Raw genomic sequence first — 27,603 nt, 5'->3', positions numbered from 1 at the left:
ATTGCTAAACAAACCGTTGTTTCTATGCCATTGCACGTGGAATGAAAAGATGATCCTAACTTCTTGCCATCATTATGATTCGTTATTTTGCTAATAAAGGTTAGGTAAAACGAACGTAACTGCAGCGCAGTGAATTCTCTTTTACAATAGCGCAAAAGGGCTCAAGTTGAAAATGCAATTGAGCATATTTTGACCTGTTTTTGGCATTTGTTTATTGACAACTATATTTTAAATTCCTAAACACACTTTCGACGTCGATTGGTGAAACAGTCTTCAAAGAAAACATTACTTTCGTGCAAACAGTTTCATGAAAAAACAAGCAAAATGCGCGGACATTACTTTTATCTATCAATTTTTATTTCGAATAGTATTTTATAAGTCAGCTTGTACTCGTGAGATGTTTCATGCAGGTCATTTTGTGTTTGCTTTTCCGCTGAAGTTATATTTACAGTTATCGCACTGAAGGCTGAAAAATGCGGAACTGTGGATTTACTTAACTCTGACAGTTCTCGCCCTTGGTTAGGTGACGTTCAAATTAAAGTCTTTCATTAAGAGAAAAAAAGGCTTTAGTTATTAACTGCATGCTTCAGTGTGATTTTCCGATACTTAATCAGTTATAACACCAATTACGAAAAGCTTAAATTTAGGCTGTTTGTTAGATTTGGAGCTTTTTGGTAGTAGATCTTAGATAACTAAAAGTATGAGATGATTTAGATTTCAAACAAAGAAACATTTCAACTTTGAATACATTGCTTCAAGGCTAAGAGTTTGTCAAATTGCATTTCAGTGAATAAGTTGCCAAAAGTGGTTATAAGCCTAAGTTTTATACTTGGATCTCACGTATACGATGCATTCCGAAGCAGTAAAAGCAAGCAAATTTAAGAAAGCGAATTTGATTTCGAGTGTCGTAATAAAAAGATGAACCCTGAAATAACAATTTCTAAAAATCTTACAATATTGCATTATAAGTAAAGCTTTGCAAAAAGTTTAAAAATCCAAAAACTTTTTTGAAGTATATTTCAGCTAAGAAAAACATTTCAGTTGCCATTTCAGTCACTTTGGTGCAGTCAGCGTTTCTATGCAAGTTCAGTTATCTCAGCAAATTGGCATATTACGGTTTAGGAATTGCGCGTCATCCGGCCCTTGCCCCAATGAACAAACATTGCGTCATCGTTTGTCAACAACAATCCTATGAATTAGTAATCAGTGATCACTATGGGTACTAGCAGCAAGAAACATATACTGTAGATTGTTTCAAGTATGTCTTTTAGGAGAAAATGAAGAAAAATTTTGTGTAGTATGCTTCCTGCACTCGATTATATTATTGTTAATCCTGCCGGTGTATAGCCACTCAAACGAAATCTAGGATAATGGATTCTATGGACCAGAACCAAAACAAGCCTTGCAAAAAGGTATGGCCAATCCTGCTGCTTTGTTTCATTTAATGAGGAACTTTTTAATTAAAATTGTTTGCATTTTTGTTTAAGAAAGTTTTACTCACAAAAATCTGTTATTTGCAGAGCACTTCTTGTAGTTCAACTGGAAGAAAAAAGTTGATAAATTTGCGAAAAGGTAGGATATATAAGCTACTAGGCCAGTGGTCGGAAAATTGTGGGCCACGGCCTAAATGTGAGCCTTTTAACAATTTTTAGTGGGCCGTGAGCTATTTATTCTTATTTCAGTTTTATCATGTAGTTGTGGGCCGCGTGATAGCCGTACATTCATTGTACATAATTGTATATTTAGTTTCTTTTTGACCCGAAATTCCTGTTAAAAAACGCAATTTTTGCCTGTCGCTTTTGGTAATGCGATAATCTGAGAAAGTACCAAAGTATTAGTAGCAAGCTATTGCGTTGTACAAGCGATTGATGTTTTTGTTTAACAATTAAATTATTCGTTTTGTCGTAGTGGTTTCACGTAGTGGGCCTTCAATAGCTCTTGAAACAGTATTTTGGGCCGCGAGCCCGCGACAAAAAAAGTTTGCCGACCACTGTACTAGGCTATATGCTTTATTTTATGAACTAAAAACCATCCTTTGTAAAAACGAAAAATTACGAGGAAAGTTTCAGGAAATGTCGTATGTTCTCAGGCCAACCATGTGTAGGTTATAGGCTTACTGGGCTATTAGGGCAGTCTTTTAGCGTTTTAAGTTATAGCAAATTATACATGATTGCAATAAATGATATGTCGTTGGTAAGACATAATAAAAGTTTATTTTATACGATAATTTATATAAGTAGAATTAGTAATTTTATATAAACAATATACGCTGCTGTTTTAAATGTAGGATGTATGACAACATTATCACACCCGATAACACATAATTGTTTATACGATCAAAATGTACGCTATATCAAATACAGTGGGACCTCGTTAATCCGTACCCCGAACAACCGGAATCCCCGCTATCCGACACAAAACTGCCGGGAACGGATTTCTTTCTATGCATTTTACCCCTGTAATCCGGAAACCCCGCTGTCCGACTCCGACACAAAAGTTTTGGAACAAATGTGCTAAATCAATAGCAATAAAATCCGATAAACCGGATTATTAACAGTTAAGCGAAAATGATTCACGATTGTCCTAATACACTATGTACACTGGGTAGTTAGTTGACGAAACAATAGCCGATTATCTACGCATAATAACGTTGCGGTCTTTATTGATTGAAAAGTACAGTACTGTACAGCATTGCGCTTTGTAAAAAATTTTAGCCGCACAGCTTTTTAGTCATACTATGAAATACTGTACAGTATTTTAGAAACAAAAAAATAAATTGTTCATCAACAGTAACAAACAACACTTCCGCGGTCGCAAAAAAATACGTACAGTACATCGGTTGAGTGCGGCAATCTATTGAAGACATACTGCTGTAACTCAATCGTGCTATCAGCTTTTGATATCGCATTGCGCAAAGATTGGAAACAAGTCAAAGAAAGTTAAAGACTGCTGGTCCCGGCGGAATGCATCGCCATGCAAGAGCGGTTGTCAAACCGATTTGCGGCCGCATGTTCGTCACTTGGAGAGCATTCGTCTTTAATACGGTGGTTCTGGGGTTCGACACTGGGTCGGATCATACAAAAAATATAATTTTATTTTAGTTGCTGTCCAGCCAGAAAGTCGGTACTTAGAATTGGAGTAAGGTGCATACTGCGTTTTGAACACGGTGCTGCATTTGCAAGATTGATTGATTTTTTACTTTCCGATAATCCGGATACCCCGCTAAACCGACATTTTTTGACGAAACGAAGTTGTCCGGATTAACGAGGTCTCACTGTATATGGTTCTTGACTTAATTTTATCTTATTTACCCTAATGCAAACTTTCAACAGCAAATCCTTTCTCCTCACACACAAAATAGACATTTATTTCTATTGTTTCAGATTACATACCTTCAGAAGGATAAACTTGATAAAACAATGCAAACCTTTAAGTAAAAACTGGCTTGGTTTTTTTGTCGTTTAACGGCATGACTATAATAACATGTTATGACATTTCCAACTCATTTTTTGTTGGATTTGTTATTTGGAAGTATTAGCCTAAATCAGAAAATTTACCACTTGGTTAGGTGAAATTTATTCCCAGAAGCAAACTTACCCTTGATTAAGAACTATATTTTATCTTTAAGATAAGAGGCGAAGGTCTGAATCAACACCAAGTTTCTCTTCTCAAGTCATTTCCACCAAACCAGCTAGTTACAAGGTTTTGTCATAAAGATCTAATATCTTTACAGGCATCTAATATTTACTGTATAACCATCTATAATATTTACTCGTATTGCTTGCAAGCAACAGCGTTGCATATATCCAAAATAGTCAAAATTGTGTTGATGACATTGATGACATTTGTGAAAAAACTGCAGAAAAAGCATGCTAAAGCAAGCGGCTGTAACCCATTTATGAGGCGATCGAAAAAAGCAAGGAAACAAAAAATGTCGACAAACAGTGACAGCGAATCAGTAAGGGTGGATGACAAGCTCGAAGATCAGGAAAAAGCGAGCTTAATTCAAGCAAAAAGTCGCTTGGAATCTGGTAAACGTTATATAAACGCTATATTCTATATATTTTCTGTTTGTTAAAAAAGCACTCAAACGAGCACTCAGCTAATCCAATCCAATTTAACCTAACTGGTAACAGTTCACTTAAAACTAACTTTAAATTAATAAACTTAGGGGAGACCGGGGTTAGTTGGAAAAATTTTTAGGAAAATTTAAACCACCAAAATTCAGAATGATCTTCGAAATCTTTATCTAGTCTGGCATAATGACTACGATGATCTACAACTTATTACAAAAGACTGAACAGAAATTGTTACAGGTTTACGCACAAACTTTAATTTTTTCAGACATCAGTCACGTTTTCCAACTAACCTCGACGCCGGGGCTTGTTGGAAAACCACACGGGGTTAGTTGGAAAATACATCGATTTGTTATATACAGTATTCAAAAGTGTCTGTTCTTTGAATGTCAATCAATCTATTGTGGATTGTAGCCCGACAAGTCAACAGGGAAGATAAAGTTCTGCTGACAGCGTTTCGTTCCTCTTCTGTTGAAAGGAACAGGAAATTTGAATACAATGTCTTTTAAATTTTGAGTGAATTCCGATTCGTCAGTGTCCATAGGAAAAATAAACTAGGGGCGCTCATTCGCTAATTTAAAGTGATTGGAGCGCTTCAAAAATTTGAAGGTTATGTCCCCATCTTCAAAAACATCACTTACATCTCCGACGTAGTACTGCACACTTTTTCTTGCAGAAAATTTGACCAGTGCAAATTCACCTTCTTTAATGTCATTTGGTTGAAAAACCTCTGTCATTTCTTCATCGTCTGTTGTACTCCCGTCTGAGTAGTCCTCTTCATCGGATAAGAGTGGCGGCGGTGCTTTGTCAGAGTCAGACTTTGAAGCATTTATCAAGCATTTACAAATTTTTATGTTTACTGGTGTGAATGCTCTGGGGAAACTTCTCCCTACCATATCAGGGATGTCATAAATAGTTATTCTTGTTCCTCGATTTTCTTTCATCCAGCAGTCACAAGCGCTGTTGTAATAACGCTTGAAAGGCCCATAAACAGCCCTATCTAGCGGCTGCAGCTTATGAGAGCAATGGGGTGGAAATGAGTGTAAGACAATGCCATGCTTTTTGGCATTGTCTTACTTTCCAACTAACCCCATTCAAAATTTTCCAACTAACCCCGTATGCACATGGGAGAGAAAAATTACTTTTTATGTAGCCACTAAACCAGGTAATTTAATTGACTCTGCCTTTTCTGGTACCATGCCACCTACGATCAATATAGACTAATGAACTTTCACTTATCTCTCTAAAGCACTATGTTACACGAAATTTACCAACAATCTCGATTTTTAGTTCAAAGTAAAAAAAACAGAAAAACGTGTGCCACTCTTCTGCTTCTGCTCTTAGACCAATAAAATTAACATGGCAAATAGATAACATCGTTGTCAATCACTAAAGGGCAGTAAAGATTTACAAAGATGTTCGGAGAATAGTAAAACATCGATTTTTCAACTAACCCCGTTTTCCAACTAGCCCCGGTCTCCCCTAATCCCTGCATAGCAATTTTATGCTGTAGATTCCCAGCTCAAAGAGTACCTTCATCTAATTCTAACATAATGAAAAAGTAAAGAGAAACTCTTAACGTTTTAACAATGTTGTACGTACACCTTTATAATGTACACCCAAAGGTATATATAGGGTTAAGTTAAAGAGAATCTTTATCAAAGAGAAAATGGAAAAGCAAAAACAAACTTTCATTTGGATAACATAACAATGTTGTACATACACTTGTATGAAGTGTTGAATACAAGATTTTTATGCACTTAGTTATTTGTATTGAAGATGCAGTGCCTGATAATTCGAATAATACAAGCTCAGGTCCAATAGAAGAAACCTCTGATGAAGAGTCAGAAGCACCTGGAAACGATAGTAAATTATTTTATTTGCAAAAATCACTGTAAAAATAATGCGTTCAGTAAGTGCCTGTTCAATGCTCACAACATTTCTATTTTAAGATGCAGAGTTTGAAAATGAAAATGGGAATTTTGAGCAAAGGCCGGAGATAGATCAACACAATGGTAATTAGAACCTGTGTTTTAGTTGTAGCCAATTTTGAATTTGGTTTAATAAAACATGAATGTTTTGTTTGCTTTTTCAATGTACAATTCCGTTAAAGATATCATGCTGTACATTGTAATTAAAAGAAATGCTCAATCTTATGTTGGTTCGTAAGGTGGTTAATGTTTGGTTCTTCCAATAAAATTACTCCTTTGTTGACAAAGACCGACTTATATTTCAGCTGAAAGACCTGAAGCTCAAATGCCAACAGCGAGTAATTCAAATGAAAGCAACGCAAACGTTTATGAAATTCAAAACTGTAGCATTGGACACGTGGGCAACAATAATTCCACATATTACATAACAAACAATGTGTGTATGACGCCCAACACAGCTTTTGGAGGTATAAGAATCATTAAAAATTTAACTTTGCAAATAAAAAACAGTTTGATGCTCATTTTGCATTGTGATAGAAACATGTGTAGACATATGCAGAATAACAACAGTATCTCAAATAAATTGTACACGAAGTATGTTAAGCAGAATGACACTTTGACAGCCAATATTCACACTATGTAAAAACGGTTTATTTAGATCACCCAAACAGGAATCAAGGTGAACGACATAACACAACGGCTAACGACTCGTTTGAAGAGGATAACATGAGCAATAACCTTGCAGATCCAGGTGGGCAACCTAGGACAATGGGATGGAGTGTAAAGTTGCTATATAACGCATTTCTTCATCAGTTAATGCATTCCAGGATATGTTGTATATACAAAAATTTTGGAAATGTATTGGGTACTTGTCAGAACCATAACTTGCTTGAGGAACAAGAGAAAATGAAGACTTTTTCACGGGAGCCCAACGACAACTAATGCAAATACATTACTTTTGAACGATGCAGGACAAAATTTCTCCTTTTAGGGGACATATACTTTTTAGGGAGTCAAGTTCCCTCTTGGTCTAGTAACTGGCCACAAAGAGTAAAACCACTATTTCAGGGAGACTTATAATATCTGCCATCTGATAGAAATAAGTTCATAATTGACTTGAATGGTTTCGTTAAAGTGAGGGACAAATCCAAAAACAAGTTGGCATTCAATCAAAGAGTAGTTGTCAGTAAACATACTGGTGAAAGGATTTTTAATATAATATGCAGTGGTTAAGCTGTAATTGCCAAAATTGTATGGCAAATTTGGCCTCCAAATATGAAGAATTGGTGGCGTCACAATGTCAAAACGATGTGCTTTATGACAGGGAGTTTTTATTAGGTATGGTAGGGTAGCTAACGCGTTTTGGATGGAATAGGTCTCCATGAGAAGGTGATTAGTAGCAGAGAATGTTTATTTTCAGCTAAGGAATGTCACAGATGGCAGTACATAAATTGGTAATGCATTCTTCTTGTTACCGTAGTTACCGGTACCGGACTTGGCTAAAGCCAACAGCCAAGACTGCACTGTAGGTTAGCAGCCACATCAACCAGCAAAAATATACCAACGGTAAGCTAGTTTAGGCACATTTAACGTAAAATATTCCAGTTATACAATTAGCTACGCTATAACTATACCTATTATTATTTACTTGTCTGTCGCCGGAATCACTTCATTCCTAGTTGCTCCAATTAACAGTCATACTATCGTGTCTTTTATTATGACGTAATAAGAACCGCCATCTATGTCATATATAAGCCAAGAATTTGCGTTTTTTGCCACTTAATTATAGCAATAACTGCACAACCACTATACATATTAGTACAAATCCTTTCACCAGTATACTGTATTTATTGACAATTACTCTTTGATTTAAGGCCAACTTGTTTTTGCCTCTCGTTTTAATAAAGAAAAGTCTTAACATCCTTTGAATTGTTATCTTTTTAATTTTTTCAAATGAACTCCAAGTCCAATAGCTCTATGATTTTGTTCTGTGTAGATCTTATTTCTTTGATGGAATTATGGTTAGGCTACCCTTCTAAAGTTTGCTTGTGTCTATAAGCTATATTGTATTCAGAACACATGGCAGACATGAACACATTTTCCGACGGTCATGCTGAGGCAGAATCCTTAGTTCTTCAAAGTTGCATCTCTGACGTGAAAAACGACATTGAAGGTAAACACGCAACTTTACAGAAGAATGTGTACATGTGTACACGTATCAGTTTCAACTAATGCTCTTTTTCCCAATGAAACAGATAGCTCAAGTGCATTAAACAAAAGCAGAATTTCCTGCTTGCAATAAATTTCTGTATTAACTCACCCTGAGAAATTCCGGGAAAAAGTGAAAACGCATAACTTAATTTATACAAAATAAGTTATAGAACTAGTGGCAAGCTACAAACAACATTTATTGCTTGACCATACAATGCCGTTTCTAGAAGAACAACGATATAGAAACCGAGATGTGCCATACAACAATCCTGCTAACGATTTGCCACAAGAAAACAACGGGAATGATTGTCATCAAGACGCAGGTATAAATGACAAATCTTGAAACTAACTAAAAACGATTTGTTTGATGGTAGGGTGACCATTTATACATTCAAAAAGAGCAATGCATTTTTAGCCCTATACCAGAATGACTAACAATTGCTTATAACTAACTAATGCCAAGATGTGAAACTCCACTGATGCCCAAAGCTGCTACCAAAATGAGAAAAACAGCTATTTTCTAGCACATCTTGCGATTCGATCAGCGACCGTTTCGAAAACACGATTAAATGCACTTTTTTCCAAGTACAGTGATAAGTCTATACGACTTTCTATATCGGCACTTAGAACCAAAGTGCGTTAAACCATGATATATGGCTAAAAAGTTTGCAGTCTCTATGCAAGAGTCATACAAAATGCAAAATCACAACAAACTTACTTGCCCCGAAACCATGCCCACTTTCTCTACAATGAATGGTTACCGGTATATCTTTCGATATACTGACCTTTCACAAAGTATTAAAATCATTGACGTCTGTTATAGAAGAATTTCCATTTCGTTCAAGCTCCGATAGACTAATAGCGTATCTATCTATACCGTATCGCGTGATGACGTCCCAATATCGTCAGCTGTATCTTCAGTGGTTGATACATGTGGTAAATTTTTGACGACTCTAACTTGTAGTCAATGCAACTGGGTTCAATAACTTTCCTTAATTCAAATTCCATGATAAAGAATGGGTTGCATTAAACTAAATGAATTTGAAACAAATTATGACGGTTATTTTCAAATAGAGCATAAATATTTTAAAATATCTACTTTACCCAAAGAGGTATTCTCTAACATTATTTTGCAAACGACGATCACAGTGCAGGCCTACATATGAGGTAATAAACATTGAGATCAACTTCGCCTAAACACCGGCTAAATTAAGAATACTGCGTTTGCCAAATCCACGCAAAACCCTTGAATCCCATCACTGAATGGGTTTAATAAACAAAAAAAGATACTTTTTGCATCAGCACTTTTTTTCGTACGTACATTTACTTTTTTACTTTTTTCAACTATTTTCTTATTATGTGGATAGTTATTGGGTAAAAAATCTAAGTATAAGTTTGTGACATTTACTTGTACAATAAATTCTAATATTTTCATAACCTTAAAATAAGAGTCAAGTCACTTGGTGTGCGTGCACTTGACAAAGGTAGTTTTTTACACAAGCTGGTCTCAAAAAATTATTCAACTTGCGGGTGGAACCGAGTTGGGCTCGTTTATACATTGTAACATGTGACTTCATACAGCTAAAATGGAGCGTAGAGAGAGCTGTTTATCCGGTTCTTTACAATTCAACGACAATCATTTCGAGAGCAAAGAAGATTTACGACCTATTGCGAATAAAACGAAATCCTGTACAATTAACGGTAAGCCTACATTTGAATTAGTTTGTTGTTAAAGCTTTGCCTTTTTTACAGCAATTGCGTCTGCATATGCTGAAGCTATACAAAAATATTACAAATTACTCAAAAACACTTATAAACTGAAGTGGATACAAATAGATTAATTGATAAAGATTAACATACAATAAATTTAACATATGAGTGCAATTCACAATGGTCACCATAATTTTGAGATAGCTTCAAACTTTCATTCTATGCCATGGTGGAATGCAGGGCTACCTTACAGTCACAAGAAAAAGATTGAATGTCATCCACACAGTCAGACGCTGCCCTCATATCGGCCAAATGTGGGAAACTGGAAGAAACTTAAAGGTCGAATTCTAAGTTGGCCGATTCTGACACGGTCTTCATACACTGGCCAAACGAATGGCACCAGCTACAAAGAAGAAGCAATGGAAATGCAGTCTTTACATCAGGAGAACACGGTTTGACAAATGATACCGAAGTGTAACTGGGCAAATGGTTGGGTGTTGCTCTTGTGTTTGTACAGCGTATGAATCATAGCTTCCGCTCGTTCTTCTAAATGTAGCTTTGCGTAATGCTATAAACTTATGCTAAAAATTATTATCATTGTTGTCGTGCGTTAAAAATTCTTTGCAGATCTTAACATTTCTACACAAAAAGTGGTTCAATTCCCAGTCAGCAACAGTTTTCAAAAGTTACTTAAAATTAAAATGAAAACCAATGTTCTTGCTTATGAAAAAAACGTGGTAATTGTGCGCAATTCAAAAGCACATTACACTGACTTACCAGTAAAAATATGAAGAAATTCGGGTCAAAAGAAAGTTACACAATAAAGACGTTAGTTTATAGGCTTTGGTTTAAAGAAAGGTAAAAACGTTTGGTTTGCCAATTTCTTTCTACAAGATACAGTATTATAAACAGTAAACAGTATTGTGTACAGTATTGTATTGTACAGTATATGGGAAAGATTTGCTAGTTGGTTAAAATTTGCTTTTCATTGTTACCCATTTTTACGATAAGTTTACTGCGTCTGCAAAGCTTATCTGGCTTTATTCAGTAATGTTTATAGAATGAGCGAAATGCATATAAACTATATCTTCAGCACCTGAGTTTTGTTTTATGCGATGTGCAGACAATCAATAAAACATTCGTGACGGGGACTTGTAAAGTCAGTCACTTTGTGCATCTGTGCGATTTTACTGTAGAAAGCTGAGAAAGATGTTTTTTATAGCACTGAAAAACTGATGAAAAACCTAAAATTCTCGGTCTTCCAACAGTTTTTTTATTGATGAGCTATACTGGGCTTAATAGTGAGCTTATTAATATTTAGATCAAATTTATACCGTTGTAATTGCAGTTAAATCCATTAGTCGTGTTTGTTCGTATATGACACAACAACGACTGCAGGTTTGTTGTTAAAACTAAATTCAAGATAGCGGAGCCTACCGATCTTACTGATGTGAGTTCAGTACTACTAGGAAGTTCAGGTGCGCAGTATCCTACATGTCTAAGTTTCAGTCGTCTTTCATAAATAATTTGCGTTTAACATGCACAGAATAAAATTACTTGATAGAAAAATTAATGGTCTTCTGTTAGGCTATACGTTAGGCTATATGTTATATAATACCTATAAGTGTGGAGACCGCCATTTACGTTAGTTTTCTGCCTTTGTTCTAATTGATCACTTTTTTTCTACTCATGTTTTGTAAAACTGTTGCTAAAATAACTTCTCAGGGTCAGTGCCAGTGCCAGTGAGTTCCGTATTCCGATAATGCACAATGCGACCGAATATTTCTGAGAGTTTAAATTGCATTTGCGTACCTATATTTTGACCGGTTTTAGCAATTTCTTTAAATATAATTACATTTTAAACTCCAAAAAACAATTTTCATGACAATTGACGACACAACATTTAAAAAATTGAAACACGTTGGTTTCAAAGAAAAAAAAACGAGGAAAGAAATCGAATTTAGCCTATTGTTACTTTTATGTTTTATACATTTTATCTTTTAAATAAAAGATATTCAGTTGATACATTAATTTGTACATAATATGCTGCTGTTTTAAATTATCACACCAGATAACACATAGCTTGTTGATTGCGACTAAAACGTCTTATCTATATTACAGGTATAAATGACAAAGGAATAATTAATTCAACGCCAAGCTTTCTTCCCCCTATACTAACCAGGCTCGCGACTTTACTATTTTAACTAGGTGTGGCCGACCCCGCACATACATTTTCAATCGTTAATTACTAGAAAACTATACGTCGTAAACTGATCGGATTTTTACAGATTAGTAGAAAAATCATCTGGCTTCCTGTATACATCATAATTGTAAAACTAAAGAAAGTGAATTTAGTGTAAATTAAGTATTTCTAAAAGTGACACATTTCTATAAATTCTTCTTGTTACGCCGCGCCCCCGCTGTGAGGAAAACCAGCTGACCGCGAGAAGAGAACGCAAGAGAATACTTAGTCGAGTTAGTGGTGCGTAAATGAGTAATACGCTTCAATGCGGAGAGAGAGCAAAATTATGAAAATATCACAATATCTCATAAATTACAAAATCCAACTTTATCAAACAAACATGGACAGATAGCTGAACATTTTTTAGGAAAAGTCACCAAATTTCAAGTTTCTACAGCAAACAATACAACTGTACGCCACGTTTTGCTGTGACTGTGTGCGGGAGAGGCCAAGCCTAGTTAAAATAGGGTTAAGCAAGCCACGGTTTGGTTTTATTGATATATGCATATATATATACATATATAACTTTCTTTATAATTCAATGAGTATAAAACATAAACGGTTTCAAAGAATACAAACTTACAAGCATAAAATTTCTATAACATTTCCTCATATTGCTTGCAAGCAAAGGATGTTGGAGATATCTACTAGGGCAACGGACGTAATGATGATATCGAAGAAGTTTCGCTATAACTTAATTTGCAGGAAAAGCAGGCCAAAACAAGTTGTACCCTGATCCATTCAAGAAAAGATTGACAAAACAAGAATACAAAACTCTTGACAAATTGTGACAGCAAATCTAGGAAGATATAGAAAGAACAATCTCGAAGATATTGAAAGTTTGAGTTCAACTTGCGCACGAAGGCGCTTGGAATCTGGTTAATGAAGTAAATGTTATTTTTGCTGGAATGAAAGTACTCATACGAGCACCCAGCCCAATCTCGGTTTCTATCAATTCACCCTAAAATATAACTCAATGTCGAAAAACTCAAACTCGGTAACGCCAATTTCTGTCGATTTCATGGTTAGTACACAAAGGAAACCTTTACCTAACATAATGAGCAAGCAAAAGTAAGCGTTTAACTGACTAACAATGTTGTTATGAGCGCTTTCATAAAATGTTGCATATTAGACTTTTATATGCACCTTATTTTTTGTGTTGAAAACGCAGTGCCCGATACTGTAAGCGCAGATCCAATAAGCCATTGACGACAAAGAACCCAAAGTACCGTAAAGCACAATACTAACTACTTTTATTTGCAAAAATTATTGAGAAAATAATGCGTTTAAAAAGTTAAGAAGTTAAAAAGTAAAACCAGCAATCACCAGATGAATATTGTCTCTCCTGGATTAAAACTTTGTGTAAGAAACTTTCTGTTTCCCACTTGACTGATATGTGTTGGTAGCCTAGTTTTAATATTTTCTGACCCATGGAAAAATCAACAAAACTGAATACTCAGCGTTCTTGCCGAGCACCTGAAGATTTATGCAGATGTTAACAAATGTACGTTCTGCTATGAATAAAGACCGTCTGCAAAAAGCATTATGTTTACATCCGTTAATTGTTCAATGTGAAAGATAACAAAAGAAGTGATGACACAGCAAGCAGGGTACTAGACTGACACAACTGCCTTTCACTAAACGGGAGCACCTTAGAATTGTGTTGTGGTGAAATTTCTATGCTAGTCATAGCGCCATAAGCAGTATGGAATTTACAGGGTATAGTTAACATTGATTTATCGTAATTTCATGCAGCTACCGTAATCCTAAAACTATTGCTTTCATAGTATATTCCTCAGAAGGTATAATTTGACCACCATGTCTAGTGGACTTAATATATAATAAAGCTTATATCAGATAGTAAGCTAGCACATAGTTGTGATACGAACTCGGAGTTGGCAGAAACCTCGAATCTTTCATGCAGATTGAAACATTGATTGAAGTTGCAGTTTTAACAATCCAAAAGTAATTGTAACATAAATTCTGTCTGGCAATTTTCGCTGTTTTTCTAGCAGCTTTGAAAGTGCAACACTTTTAAACGGAAAAGTTTTCAAAGGAGAAATCTCTTTATTTTATCGTTAGTTTTGCATTTCTGTGCATTTATAAACGGTCGAAAGATTTCAGTACAATGGATCTCACAATATCATTATTAACCAAACCAGAACCAGAATCCTGGTTTGCCATTTCATTAGTTTTTACAAAACCATTTGACAAATAACAGTAAGTGATCTAACCCTAGGGACTGACATAATTGTTTTTGAGACTGTAGGGTCAGAAAGGATTTTTTGCTTTTAGGTGCAATTCCTGTATACGTAAAACGAAATATCCTTTAGGCTGTCACGATTCGGTCAGGAAAAATGGTACGTTTCAGACTATTTTTTGTAGACCCGTTCTTGTTAACTTTTAAGCCCTATAAACTATAACACAATAACTTTTGCGTGTAGCCATATTCTCCTTACCAAACCACTTAATTTTAACAGCGTGCTAACTGCTGTGTAAACTAGACTCTACTTACAGTGAATTAGTCACATTTCCATACTTTTTATGGTTTTCGCTTTCCTCTTTGCAGAAATTTACTCACAATCGCATCAAGAGCTTGATTATATATGGTATAAATTGCAAGAAATGTTAAACATTAAAATTTTTACTTTTCTTGTTAACTTTTTATGGCAATGCACATCAATCGACAGCCCAGTGCCGGTTGGTGGTAGCCTATCGATAATAACGTTTGCACATTTTGCCTAAAATAAAATAAGAATATTTCTAGCAACTACAAGGTTAATAAATTTTTACAAAGGTTTAAAAAACATCATCTTTTTCTAAGCGGTTTGATTTTATTGTTCTACAGTGACTTCTGCAAATTATGATTAAATTCTGTGTCTTCACGAAATAAATTTTGAGATAATTATGTGTGTTAAATACTATTGTTTATTATAATTAATTAATTATATTTATTGAATTTTTGAAAAACATCAATTAGCTCATTTTTTGTATTTGTATGTCGATGAAAGTATTATAAATGCAATGTGAAAGTTTATACAGTATAGCCTACTTAGTAATGTTAACATGCCTATAGCTAATCAAACGCTTTAATTTTTTTACACTAAAGACGAAAGAGGAACCATTCGTCGTTCGGAAGCTCTTCGAAACACATCCAGAATATTGAACAAAGAAAGATAATGGTGCCATAATCATTAACTTTTTTCCCCGACCTGAACTGTGTTTTGCAAGGCGTTGTGTTTACGACAGAAATAAACTATTGCCATGTATTTTGCAGCGGAAGTTCAGAATTTCAGCATGTTGTTTATTGCCGCTTCTCCCAACCAAGAAAAAACAGCCAAAAAGTAAGACGGTAAAAAATTCACCCCATAGTGAAGATGACCCCATGCAAAATGATGGAATCATGACAGCCATGAGAGATGCAGCCGGAGCTCCGGCTGAACATGAATATAAAGCTTACTTAAATCACTCACTGACACCAGTAGGAACCGGTAAAAAGATTTTACAGTATTAAAAGTTCAATAACTACTTATTTGAAAGCAAAAAATTAAATCGCATTGGATACAAAGAAATTTGAAAACAAACGATTAAATTATACATGCAGTATTGTTACTATTTCCCAATATTCGTTAAGTGACTGCTCAACGTTTCAACATTCTTGTTTCAAGAAGCCGTGTTTGAAAATGAAAATTGGAAATTTGAACAAAGGCCAGGGGCAGATGAAAGCAATGGTAAGAACATGTATTTTGATTTTAGTCATTATTAAAGTTGGTTTGTTAGAAAAGTACTGTATAAATATAAGCTTGAATTTGGCTATGCAGTTGGCATAATTAAACAAGATTTGGGATATCAGTTATCTTATAACTCAACTTATAGGTCTACTACCCGACAGTAGAAGCTCGTTAACTCGAAGCTGAAGTATTTTTAGCACGTATTTCTCCTAGATTCTTTTTTGATAAATAGATTAAAAGCATAGGTTAATCTAATCACTATTATAGGCTATTTTACAGTACTGTATTTATTAGATGTTGTGGGTATTAGTCGACGAAATGTTTCAAAGTCAAGTTCCTCTTCCCAAGCTATTTCGACCTGGCAAGCAGAGGTGTGGTAATTGTAAAGATATTAGACTGCATAATTTAGACAGTATCTTTATGAGTTCAAAAACTGCCAAGGAATATTTAAAAGTACCTACTGCAACTATAGCTTACAACGACTGTAGTAATATTGCATGCAAGCAGTTAAGTATAAGTCACATATGGTCAAACGGGTAGAAAAAAAACTGAATAAAAGCTGTAAAATCAATTTAAGGGGAGAAAACTCTCGACGAATAGTGACAGCGAACCCAGAAGGATAGAAGGAAATCTCGAAGATCACGGAATTCCGAACTCGACTTACGCACAAAGTCGCTTAGAAGTTGGTAAATGAACTAGATACTATATTATTTACTGGAATAAATCCACCCAAACGATCGAGCACCCATGCAGCTATCAGCTCACCTTAAGTAAACTGACTCAAATTCGATTTAGTACAATCTCAGTATTGAAGTAAATTTCTGTTGATTTCTATATAGGGTTTAGTTAAAAGGAATCTTTATCAAAGAGTAAATGGAAAAGCAAAAACAAACTTTCATTTGGATAATATAACAATGTTGTACATACACTTGAATGAAGTGTTGAATACAAGACTTTTATGCACTTAGTTATTTGTATTGAAGATGCAGTGCCTGATAATAATTCGAATAATACAAGCTCAGGTCCAATAGAAGAAACCTCTGACGAAGAGCCAGAAGCACCTGGAAACGATAGTAACTAATTTTATTTGCAAAAATCACTGTAAAAATAATGCGTTCAGTAAGTGCCTGTTCAATGCTCACAACATTTCTATTTTAAGATGCAGAGTTTGAAAATGAAAATGGGAATTTTGAGCAAAGGCCGGAGATAGATCAACACAATGGTAATTAGAACCTGTGTTTTAGTTGTAGCCAATTTTGAATTTGGTTTAATAAAACATGAATGTTTTGTTTGCTTTTTTAATGTACAATTTCGTTAAAGATATCATGCTGTACATTGTAATTAAAAGAAATGCGCAATTTTATGTTGGTTCGTAAGGTGGTTTATGTTTGGTTCTTCCGATAAAATTATTCCTTTGTTGACAAAGGCCGATTTATATTTCAGCTGACAGACCTGAAGCTCAAATGCCAACAGCAAGTAATTCAAATGAAAGCAACGCAAACGTTTATGAAATTCAAAACTGTAGCATTGGACACGTGGGCAACAATAATTCCACATATTACATAACAAACAATGTGTGTATGACGCCCAACACAGCTTTTGGAGGTATAAGAATCACTAAAAATTTAACTTTGGAAATAAAAATATAGTTTGATGCTCATTTTACATTGTGATAGAAACATGTATAGACATATGCAGAATACATGAGCAAACTTTACCTTTGTTTCATAGACGAGGGTGAGAGCTTGCAAGAGAGCCAAGTTAAACTAAAAAAAAGTTCGCTCACACGAAATTTCTGTTTTAACTCATACTGAGAAATCCTGAAAAAAAAGAAAAAATGTTGAGCTTACGTCTGTGAAATAAGGGTAGTTGATCAACTGAGTGACACTTCATTTGAGTGACAGCTCATTTGAGTGACACATTCTTTTAACGTTCATTTGAGTGACAAATAATTCATGCTCAACTGAGTGACAGTTCATTTGAGTGACACATTGGTGAGTACTGTTCAAACTACAGTAATGGTTGAGAAATGAGTGGCACATACGATATAAATGCAACAGATAACATGGTTTCCGTTGCTCTTCACACAAATACAACGGAAACCATGTTATCTGTTGCATTTTGCACATAGTACTCTATGTGCAAGTACATTGCAGATAGTACTCTTGCAGATAGTACATTGCAGATAGCATGTACATTGCAGATAGTATTCTAAACTTTGTCTTGTGTGTGTTGTCATCTGTGCACTTACTAATTAATAGCAACTGCAACTTAAACAACAAATGTCAATTTGTCACTCAAATGAATTACACAGTCCATATCAATGTGTCACTCAAATGAATTAAACAGTACTTATCAATGTGTCACTCAAATGAACTATAATTATGTCACTTAAATGAACTGTCACTCAAATAAACTGTCACTCAGATAATATACACCCGAAATAAGTTATAGAGTTAGATAAGTTCCAAACAATCTTTATTGGTTAACCCACATTGTTCTAAAATTCTACAGAAGAACCACTTCATAGAAGCCGAGGTGAACCATACAACGAACCTGGTGATGATGTGCGTAGAGAAGACAACGAGAATGACCATCATCAAGATGCAGGTATAAATGAAAAATTGATTTTTTGAGACAAACTATATCCATCTTATCGCAAGGTAACCATTTAAGACATTTATACATTCAAGCAGAACACATTTCAAACGCTATATCAGAACAAATAATTATAACCGATAATAATAAGTAATTAACGTTAAGTTGTAAAACTCTTCAGACAGTCATAGCCACTCTCAAAATGAGCGAAACTGTTCCGTTTTTGGCGTATCTGACGATTCCGAAAACACGAGCGATTACACCCCCTTGCCAGGTATAGCCTCCATAGTATAACGACCATGCGACATCTTATCAAATGTTAGAACCAAAATGTGTTAAACCAAAACGTATGACCACAAAGTCTATTTATAGCCAACAGTATTGTTGAAAGCTCGTGTTTAAAATGATCAAAATAAAAGTTGTATGCACCAAGCTTCTTGTGTTGAAGATGCAGTGCCAGATAATTCGAATAATATAAGCTCAGATCCAATAGAAGAAACCTCTGACGAAGAGCAAGAAACACCTTTAATCAATACAGGGAGTAAATAATTCTATTTGCAAAAATCACTGCATAAATAATGCGTTTGGAAAATTCATACAAACACAGACCAATGTTTTTGTAGATGTACATAGGCTTATTGCTTCCTCCAGAATAAACTTGTTAATAAGAAAATTACAAATTTCACTTTACTTCGCTTCACTATATATACTTTCGCTATTTATATTTTATTACCCTGCTTTCAGGCCATAGACCTGAATGGAATGAAACGTCAGTAGAAAACAATGACAACGCAACAAACGTTGAGCCTAGAACGACTAATGTGCAAGATTGTGGATCAGTAAATTTGGCCGAAACACAAAACCTTGATAATAGAGAAAACCTGCATATTGGCTGCAAGTCTATCCAAGAGAACCTTACTCAGCATATGAATATTACACAGCAGCACATAACTGGACCAAGTACGAAATAAGTTATAACTTAGAGTTATATAGGTTACAAACAACCTAGCTTTGTTGACTAACCATACGATGTTCTGCAATTCTACAGACGAACTTTATAGAAACCGACAGGAGCACTGCAAAGACCCTGCTAACGATTTGCCTAGGAAGGAAAAGAATAACGGGAATAACCTTCATCAAAACTTAGGTATGAATGAATAATTGACTTTTTGAGACAAATTAGGAATATTACAGGAAGGTAACCATTTATATGTTCATATGCGCTATGCATTTTAATCTCTACCAGAACAAATAATTATTGCTGATAATTAATTAATTAATTGATGTTAACTACATTGTAAAACTCCTCAGACAGCCATAACCGCTATCAAAATGACCGAAACAGCTTTGTTTTTGACGCATCTGGTGAATCCGAAAACTTGAGCGATTACATTGCTTTGCCAGGTATTGTGAAGGCTTTATACGATTTTCTGTCATCGGGTTTGAAAACCAAAGTGTGTTCAACCTTGATAATAGCCAAAAGCGGTAGTCTATGTACGTCACCGACTCGTAGACTTGCATGAAGTGTATGAAGTGTCTTTACCGACATTTGTGGTTTGTTTGCATCAGTAATAGCCTAATGTTGTTCAAAGGTAAGTTATAATGGATTTTGATCAAATTTTTAATTTTTAGAATATAGCTAGGAAAGGAACAACTAATAAAATTAGGGGCCGATAAAACTTCAAGGCCATGATATGGGCAAAGGTACAGTTTGTAGAGTAGTTTGCTTGTTTGTCGGTCAATGGCGACCGCGATGATTAGAAAATAGATTAACAAAGCAAAGTATTCCTTTATTTGTCAACTGGAGAGGGATGTGCCACGCGGACGATTATTCGGGTTCATGCAAATCCGAATATCATAAATGTCGACACGAACGAAACCCAAATTTATTCATATCAGTACCAAATAATAAGACTTTATCAAAAAGTTGCCAAATCTTGCTTGTAACGTTACATAATTGCTATAAATTATTTATAGATCAAATGGCGATTTAGCAAAGTCCTTAAGTAATTGACCTTTAGCAAGAAATGTTGACACTAGTTTAGCTTATTCAGCAAAATAAATCATCATTTTTTACCAAAGTCGATAAATTTATAAGTAATCTTGTATTCCGGTTTGCCTTTGTTAGTATTCATGTTCGCCCGAATCTTCCACACGGGCGATTGTCAGCGAATCTATTCGGGTTAAGTTCATCCCTACTATTGGATTAACCACTACGGTAGTTGGAAAAATAAGACATGTTTTGGTCAGGCAAACCATATCAGGGTCTGTCTGAAGGTCAATTCATTAAGTAACTGCACCTAAAATGCAATGCCATTTGAACATGCCTTTGCAATAGAAAAGTATGCGAAGTTACAAAATAATGCGACGTTTCACAATGAATATATGCCAACAGTATAGGTGTTGTTAAACTACCAGGACGTGGGTGGAAGACTCAGTTCTCCCAATGGTTATATACGTTAACATGAAATTGCCTATATGCAGTAATACATTTGAAAAGCAAAAAATTTAAATTGACAGCTTTTTGACCAATAAATCGATTTTAGACCATGTTATAACAGTAGTCAAATAATGTTACGCACCGGGAGCTGAAAATATCCTTACTTCACTGAAACAAGGAGAGGCGCAAGGTTGTTGCCACTTCCAGCAGATTCTGTTTACACAAAAATAGCGGTACCCCCAAAGTACCGAACTACTTTTTTGAAACAGTATTGAATACCAGTATCGTCGGCAAACTTTTAGCCAAGTAGCTTACCAGTACCGACGGTACTTTCAAAGTAGCCGATACCAGTACCGACAGTACTTTTAAAGTAGCCGATACCAGTACCGACGCTACTTTCAAAGTAGCCTACCAGTACCGAAGGTACTTTTAAAGAAGCTTTTTGCCTACTGATTGCCCACATCTGCTTTTTATATCGGATTTTAGAGACAAAGTCTGTCACACCTAATTGTAAGCCTGAAAATCTGTAGTCTATAATAGGCACAAGTCATACAAAACTGCTTGCTTTGGCTATGTTGTCTACTAGCTACTTTAAACCATTTTTGATAGTAACTTTTATTGTTGACTTTTTATTCAGCACAAGCTACTGCAATAAAAACATCGGCACCTATGAAAGAAAAATTTTCATTTCATTCAAATTGCGAAAGACACTTACAATCCACCGTATCTCCTGACTACGACACGATATCTTCAGCGACATCTTCAATAGATGATATCTTTGGTAAACTTTTAAGATTATGACATCATCTTATTTGGTATACCAAACCTTTAAGACCCGCAGAATACTGTCATAAGAATGAATGTTCTACACTTCTATCGGTTGAAATTATTTCAGAAAAAATTGAACGAAAGAAAATATTTTCACTTGCCAGAGTAGTGTCTTACTACTATTGACAATTTAATCTTTTCTTGCTCCATGCTGCGTAACTTTGCTCAGTTTGGGTGCAATTGTATGTAGATGAATTGGGACGCATTCGAAACATCGAAAACGATTCTTCAAATCAGCCAACCGACGAAGAAACCTTCAACTGTTTTGTGCATGAAACGAGTACCTTATCAATGAATGGTAGGCAATACTTTTGTATGAAATTTTTTATTAAAATGTTCGGTGTCCAAAACAATTGCAATCATTTGGAAAGTGCAAGGCAATAAACTAGTAACTAGAACACGTAAGTTTAGTATTAAATAACTACCTTTTGGTTGATAAACAATAATCACGCTTAAACTAAGTTAAGTTAGTTGAGCAGAATTATCGTAACACAGAATAACGCTTTTGGGTGTAACTACAATTTTTTTCTATGCAGCTCCTCAAAACGACCCTGTAAAGGAACGAGGATATCGGCGCAGTCAAACGTTACCGTCGGATTGGTCAATCGGAAGAGATAGCCGTCAAAACCTAACAAATCGTTTCCATCCATCAAGTGGACGTATATTGGGCAATACATCATCGACAAATAGCAACAAGCAGAACTCTAGAGCTCGATGTGTAAGTTTGACAATTTCAAAAAAGGCTCCGGATGTTTACCGTATGATTATGAACTGTAGTGACAACAAAGACGTAGAGGTGCAGGAGATGTGGTTACTGGAAGAAACCTGCGTGTGACTACATGCAGGTCTCTGAACGCTTTGTAAAGTTCGCGTCTTTTGTTGAGCATTGACATGAAACGTTTGTCGCATAGACAACAACGCATTTCTCAGTATTTCAAAAAGTGTGTTGAAAATCGCTTTTTTTCTTCCTTGCTAATGAACTTTTTTGGTTGTTGAATTTCTTCACATCTAATCAGCACAAAAAATCTTGTTCAAATCCCGTTCTTTTATTGGTTTATTTCAAGCCTGTGAAACATTTCGAAAAGGCGATTGTATCACATTCGCTATACAGAACAACCTCTCTATTAAAATTAATAGCGTAATAAAAATATCAACGTTACTCTCAGATCAGTAGTTTTAGCGATATAACTCATATAAGGTCACATTTGCTCTTTTAGAGCTGACATCAGTTGATATATAATAACAGTAAAAAAGCATTGCACGGTAGTGACAGTGAACAGCTGACGGTAATCGGGTCACACAAAACAGTGACCTGGGATAGAAAGACCTTATCCAACGTGAAAGAAAAACTCCGACTTATACGGTCGCTCTTATACACCTCAAAAAATTTAAGTCATGGGAAATATTACCTAATCAGAAAAAATTGCTTTTCATCATTATCTACTGAATACACTTGTACGACAGGTCAGGTTTATTTGGTAAGATTGGTAGTATGAGCGTATAAATTGCCTCCAATGCCTGATGTTCGTTTTGTGGTATAAGGAGGTAGTTTATGTAAACTCTTCATCGAAGACGGAGGGCTTGTAAAGCCGGCTGCTTTGTACATCTTGGCAATGTTGGAGCCCGAATTTGAAGAAGCTGAGAATGATTGGGGTTTTACAGGACTCAATGCCGGAGTGGAGGAAAAGCTAAAATCGTCCACCAGTCGCTTTTGAATAGCAGGAGTCCTGCTGGGCTCTACAGGGAACTTATGGATATTTAGGTCAACTGAAGGCGAATCTGCACTAACAGCAAGCAAGTCTCTTGGAGGAGTTTGCTGGTATGGTACAACAGCAGCCGCAGGTTTGTTGAAGCCATACAAGATAGCAGAACCCATTGGTCTCGTAGATTTGAGTCCAACACTACTAGGAATTCCAGGTGCACTGTATGTTCCTGAGCTCCAGTCGTCCTTCACAACCTACGTTCAACAAGCATGTGATGAGTCGAGTATTTAGTTAGCCGATATACCTTATTTGAATAATGCAAAATTGCAACAATAACGTGTTTTTGCACGACACAGTACAGCTTGGCAGGCAACATGCCATTCAACTTGTCAAGATAAAGTTTCATTTAAGATAGCACCAAGACTGACAATGTTCCTCGTCTCTGAGACCTTTGCTTGGGTCAATGAATACTTAGTTGTTGGCAAACAAAATTCTCTCAAATAATTCTTAAGTTGAAATTTAGTTTAGATCGACTTTGAAAATGAAGTGGTATTTTACTGCTTTCGCTCAGCATATGCTGTACCACGGTTACTTGTAAAGAGCCATCAATCTACTCGTTTGCACTAAACCATGATTACAAAAGAATATAATTTTGATGGCACTTGATAATATAATTGGAGAGCAGGCCCACCTGTACAGTCAATTGGGTAACAAGTGGTGATAAACGATTTGTGACGTGAGCCAAAACCATCTGTTCATCAGCATCCCTTCTAACTCTCACACATACTGAACCTGCCATGATAAGTCCAAATCCATTACAGGAACGCAGGTCTGTGTGATCTTTCGAAGCTAATGCTACGGAGAAAAACCGTTCATTGCGTATTTCAAGCACTCCATCTAGATTTGTAAAAAAAATTTAAAATTTAGATTGAGCTCGTCAGGTTAAGTTGTGATCAATCGCTCATTGGTCAAAATTCATTATATATTTGCATGCAACACTTACAGATGCCACTCTACATATTTCACAAAACTCACAAATAACCGAAAATAATAATATGTATGCATCTGATATAAATAATACTATAACAATATGCAAGTACCATAAAAATATACTTTAAAAACCCTGTTTGCCTTTGCATGTTTATAAGCATAATTTAAAAAACTCAATGCGATACATCATGTTATGACAAACCTAGAGTTTGCGCTTCACTGAGTAGTTTATCAAGCTGACCAAGAACATATGGAGGTGTTGTATTAAGAAGCACTTGGGCACTGCACACTGCAATTGGCCACATTGTAGTCAAAGTGGCAAACACGAATAAGATTGAAGCCACTGTGTCGGCAGTATAGTAAAGGCTGCAAAACATCATAAAGCATTTCATGTGACATGCAGTGACAACCATAATGATGCATGGTGCCAAATGCCAATTTACAAAGTGAAAAAAGGGAGCATACTCGATTTGTATGAGAACATCAGTTAGCAGCACTAAAGCAGATCCTATGGAAGACAAAAGGAAGAAAGGATCAATGCGAGGTAGCAGGATCCTGTTAAATACAGGAATAACAGTGCACAATGGTTGGCTCAAATCTGAGACATGCTCTTGTATCAATGATGATGGAGATGCTGTGAAAACGGTATTATCAAGTAAAGCTGCTTTAGTATAACATCAAAAATATTAAACAAACTTAAAGTTAAAAAATAATGCGAAACAAAGTAAACTACTTTAGAATAAACACTATGTTAAACATAATATAACCAACCTTCAGTTACACACTGGAGCGCTTTATTTCGAATTGAAAAAGTTAAAATTACATGAAACACAAGGCCAAGTAATGCACCAGGAAGAAGCCTGCCAACAGCAACATCAGGTTGTTCTACAATCCTGGGGTCAAAAAAGAACTAAAATAAGCAACAAACACATGTACATTAGAGCCCTGCATGGGTATGTCCTCCCCTGCACACGTTGTAGGTACCCACACCCACCCCTTGGGCTTTGCTGCGGTTTGGGGCGGTTGCGAAAACAGTTTTTTAAATGCGGGGCAGTTTGCGGGTACCCACATTATATTTGCGGGGTAGGTACCGCATTGTAATCATTTCAGATTTTGTCTATTTGATGATTGGATTAACTTCAGTAAATTCATTGACATCAGTTAGTTTTTGCTTACTTCACAATAACAAAACCAAGAAATTAAATAAGGTCAAACGTTGTCTCCCTTCTATTGTTATTGTGCTGCAGCTCCTAGTAACAGTAGAAAGGATATTGTTCATCAGACAGCTTCACGCTGATTGATTTTTGTTAGATTGTTACCTGTCTTGACACACGAAAGACCCTGGCCGTTAAATTCCCAGTGAAAATTTCAGTTAGCATGGCATTCTTTTTCAGGCAATAAGGTGTACTCCTACTAACTGATCTTATATTTAAATTAGAGCATGTTGAATTTAATAAATAAACAGGAAACATAAATAAAGATATGAAAACCAGTAGTCTATATATGCGGGCAGCTGCAAATTACACAATGTGGGTACGGGGCGGGCACAGGTAAAGAAATGAAAACTGTGGGTTTGCGTGGATGCCCGCAATTATACCAAAGCAGGTGCGGTGCGGGTGGAAAAATTTAAATACTGGTTCCTGCAAGCCCAGTGCAATGGAACTAACGCGATTGCGGTGCGGATATACGCACCGCGTTTATTTGGATATACGCAAAAGTAAGTTCATCGTATAAAGTAGCACATTCTGGTGTTACATACATAAATTATATCAATACCTAACATTTGCATAAAATGATGCACCTTAAAATACTTTCTTTGAGAATGAAAACGGATCCAAGCATCGTCAAGACCAAGGAGGAAAACACAAGTAAGATCTCTATTCTTTCATAGCTATAGAGCTGAACACTGTTATCTGGAACACTTCGTTGCGTGGTTGCAACCCAAATAGACAGCAAGCATGTTAACAGTGTGAAGAAGTCAAATACAGACAAGCTCAAGAAGGCACGTAATGCTGTTGTAACATAGGACAACAGTTGTAAAACACACAACAAATCACTACTGCTACACACAACAAAAGATGTGATTTATCCTACTTAGTCTGTTGACTCTTAAAACTGAAAATAAAAGTAATTCTCACCTAAGCTGTTGCTGGAATTGCACCACATAAATAAAACAAAAATAACAAAAATGTTCAAAACAATGAATGCAAATGTTCGTCTTGCAAATCGAATATTGAGCATAGGTTTCATGGCATGCTGGAAATGGCCGTACATCTTATTTCGCCGCTTGGGGAAAGTGTGAATAGTGCTCTATGCAAAAAATCAAAAGCCAAAATTCAGCATCATTCAATCTTCCACATAATCACAATAAAAATCATTACAATTTCATTATCTATATACCTAGTACTATGCTTACACGTCAACCATTACCCTGTCTTTGGATTGAAGCAATGCAACCATGCATGACCTCTCAAACAAGTCAACACTACTTCTAATGGTATTAATACCAAAATCATGTACCTATCAGCTAACAGAAACTAAGCTAATTACAGTATAGAATAAACTTACAAGTTGTTCAGCACAAAAAATATAGCAACTTGCTCACCGTTAAAATCGGTTTTTGTGCAGTGATTCCACTTAGATCAAGATCTGCAAAAGTAACATAAAATAATTATGAATGATAGATATTAAGTTAGAAGTGTAAAAAATACCAAAATGGTGTATTATCTGATACATAAAATGTGAAGAAATTAAAAAGGCGGCAGGATCAACGTCATCTAGACCTGTGATAGATTAAAATATTTACTAACAGATTTTTAATTCAACAAAATTACAATCTTACCAAATTCAGGATCAGTGGAAACTGAAGAATAGGTGGATGTAGTAGCTTGTGGCACTGCATCCACACGTGGTGTATCGATTATTCTTCCATTGTATAATTCAGACTTATCATTGTAAAAATATGCCATAATCAAATGCAAATTTGTGTACAGAAAATGTTTTTTTTTTCGGGCCTAAAGCTGTAAGTACAATATAGACTATTATAAAGGATTCTGTTTCAAACCAATAGTATACATAATAACGTAATTAGCAAAATATTTAGTGCACCAATAAGCCATATCACCCACAAAACACCACCAACA

General features: G+C 35.5%; 3 protein-coding genes across 6 annotated transcripts; 2 read left to right on the top strand and 1 right to left on the bottom strand.

The window, feature by feature from the left end:
- Positions 1–1,227: 1,227 nt before the first annotated feature.
- LOC143447358 (uncharacterized) lies at positions 1,228–11,072 on the top strand. 3 transcript variants are annotated; one of them, XM_076947421.1, is made up of 12 exons: positions 1,228–1,412; positions 1,521–1,572; positions 3,629–3,702; positions 3,863–4,031; positions 5,856–5,942; positions 6,029–6,091; positions 6,313–6,474; positions 6,666–6,758; positions 8,082–8,180; positions 8,449–8,541; positions 9,800–9,919; positions 10,133–11,072. In XM_076947421.1, the coding sequence occupies exons 1-12, from the start codon at positions 1,371–1,373 to the stop codon at positions 10,384–10,386; spliced, it is 1,308 nt and encodes a 435-aa protein (XP_076803536.1). In that variant the 5' UTR covers positions 1,228–1,370; the 3' UTR covers positions 10,387–11,072. The 3 variants fall into 3 exon arrangements, with proteins under 3 accessions (XP_076803536.1, XP_076803537.1, XP_076803535.1); XM_076947422.1 differs by having other exon boundaries at positions 8,446–8,541; positions 10,169–11,072; XM_076947420.1 differs by having other exon boundaries at positions 8,446–8,541.
- Positions 11,073–13,823: 2,751 nt separating this feature from the next.
- Positions 13,824–22,932, top strand: LOC143446305 (uncharacterized). 2 transcript variants are annotated; one of them, XM_076945891.1, is made up of 18 exons: positions 13,824–14,135; positions 15,280–15,352; positions 15,448–15,661; positions 15,839–15,901; positions 16,196–16,272; positions 16,479–16,587; positions 16,885–16,974; positions 17,061–17,123; positions 17,345–17,506; positions 18,416–18,511; positions 18,681–18,773; positions 18,948–19,040; positions 19,244–19,459; positions 19,548–19,646; positions 19,811–19,903; positions 21,577–21,720; positions 21,958–22,065; positions 22,304–22,932. In XM_076945891.1, exons 1-18 carry the CDS (start codon positions 14,089–14,091, stop codon positions 22,600–22,602), a joined length of 2,139 nt encoding a protein of 712 aa, XP_076802006.1. In that variant the 5' UTR covers positions 13,824–14,088; the 3' UTR covers positions 22,603–22,932. The 2 variants fall into 2 exon arrangements, with proteins under 2 accessions (XP_076802006.1, XP_076802007.1); XM_076945892.1 differs by having other exon boundaries at positions 13,824–14,530.
- On the bottom strand, positions 22,804–27,502 carry LOC143446306 (zinc transporter 6-like). Its single transcript, XM_076945893.1, has 9 exons — positions 27,303–27,502; positions 27,066–27,109; positions 26,599–26,770; positions 26,262–26,472; positions 25,232–25,353; positions 24,926–25,094; positions 24,663–24,826; positions 24,162–24,367; positions 22,804–23,724 (listed from the first exon to the last, which is right to left on the bottom strand). Exons 1-9 carry the CDS (start codon positions 27,427–27,429, stop codon positions 23,239–23,241), a joined length of 1,701 nt encoding a protein of 566 aa, XP_076802008.1. The 5' UTR covers positions 27,430–27,502; the 3' UTR covers positions 22,804–23,238.
- Between the last annotated feature and the right edge of the window lie 101 nt (positions 27,503–27,603).

This window comes from Clavelina lepadiformis, chromosome 2, assembly GCF_947623445.1.
Source record: "Clavelina lepadiformis chromosome 2, kaClaLepa1.1, whole genome shotgun sequence".
NCBI classification, from domain to species: Eukaryota; Metazoa; Chordata; class Ascidiacea; order Aplousobranchia; family Clavelinidae; genus Clavelina; species Clavelina lepadiformis.
The sequence above is the reverse complement of the archived record's forward strand: the minus strand, read 5'-3'. Positions and strand labels throughout refer to the sequence as shown.

What these genes read in the sequence shown, in the direction of transcription:
- LOC143446306 (XM_076945893.1), bottom strand. Translation starts at nt 27,429, where the DNA reads ATGGCATATTTTTACAATGATAAGTCTGAATTATACAATGGAAGAATA. An exon ending in GATGTTCTCATACAAATCGA is followed by an intron (nt 24,827 to 24,925) that starts GTATGCTCCCTT and finishes GATGTTTTGCAG; the next exon opens with CCTTTACTATACTGCCGACA. An exon ending in TTACCCAATTGACTGTACAG is followed by an intron (nt 23,725 to 24,161) that starts GTGGGCCTGCTC and finishes TGTTGAACGTAG; the next exon opens with GTTGTGAAGGACGACTGGAG.
- LOC143446305 (XM_076945891.1), top strand. Translation starts at nt 14,089, where the DNA reads ATGCAGATTGAAACATTGATTGAAGTTGCAGTTTTAACAATCCAAAA. An exon ending in ACAAAGTCGCTTAGAAGTTG is followed by an intron (nt 16,588 to 16,884) that starts GTAAATGAACTA and finishes TTTGTATTGAAG; the next exon opens with ATGCAGTGCCTGATAATAAT. An exon ending in TAACCTTCATCAAAACTTAG is followed by an intron (nt 19,647 to 19,810) that starts GTATGAATGAAT and finishes AAAACTCCTCAG; the next exon opens with ACAGCCATAACCGCTATCAA.
- LOC143447358 (XM_076947420.1), top strand. Translation starts at nt 1,371, where the DNA reads ATGGATTCTATGGACCAGAACCAAAACAAGCCTTGCAAAAAG. An exon ending in GTTGATAAATTTGCGAAAAG is followed by an intron (nt 1,573 to 3,628) that starts GTAGGATATATA and finishes TTTATCTTTAAG; the next exon opens with ATAAGAGGCGAAGGTCTGAA. An exon ending in AAAAAGTCGCTTGGAATCTG is followed by an intron (nt 4,032 to 5,855) that starts GTAAACGTTATA and finishes TTTGTATTGAAG; the next exon opens with ATGCAGTGCCTGATAATTCG.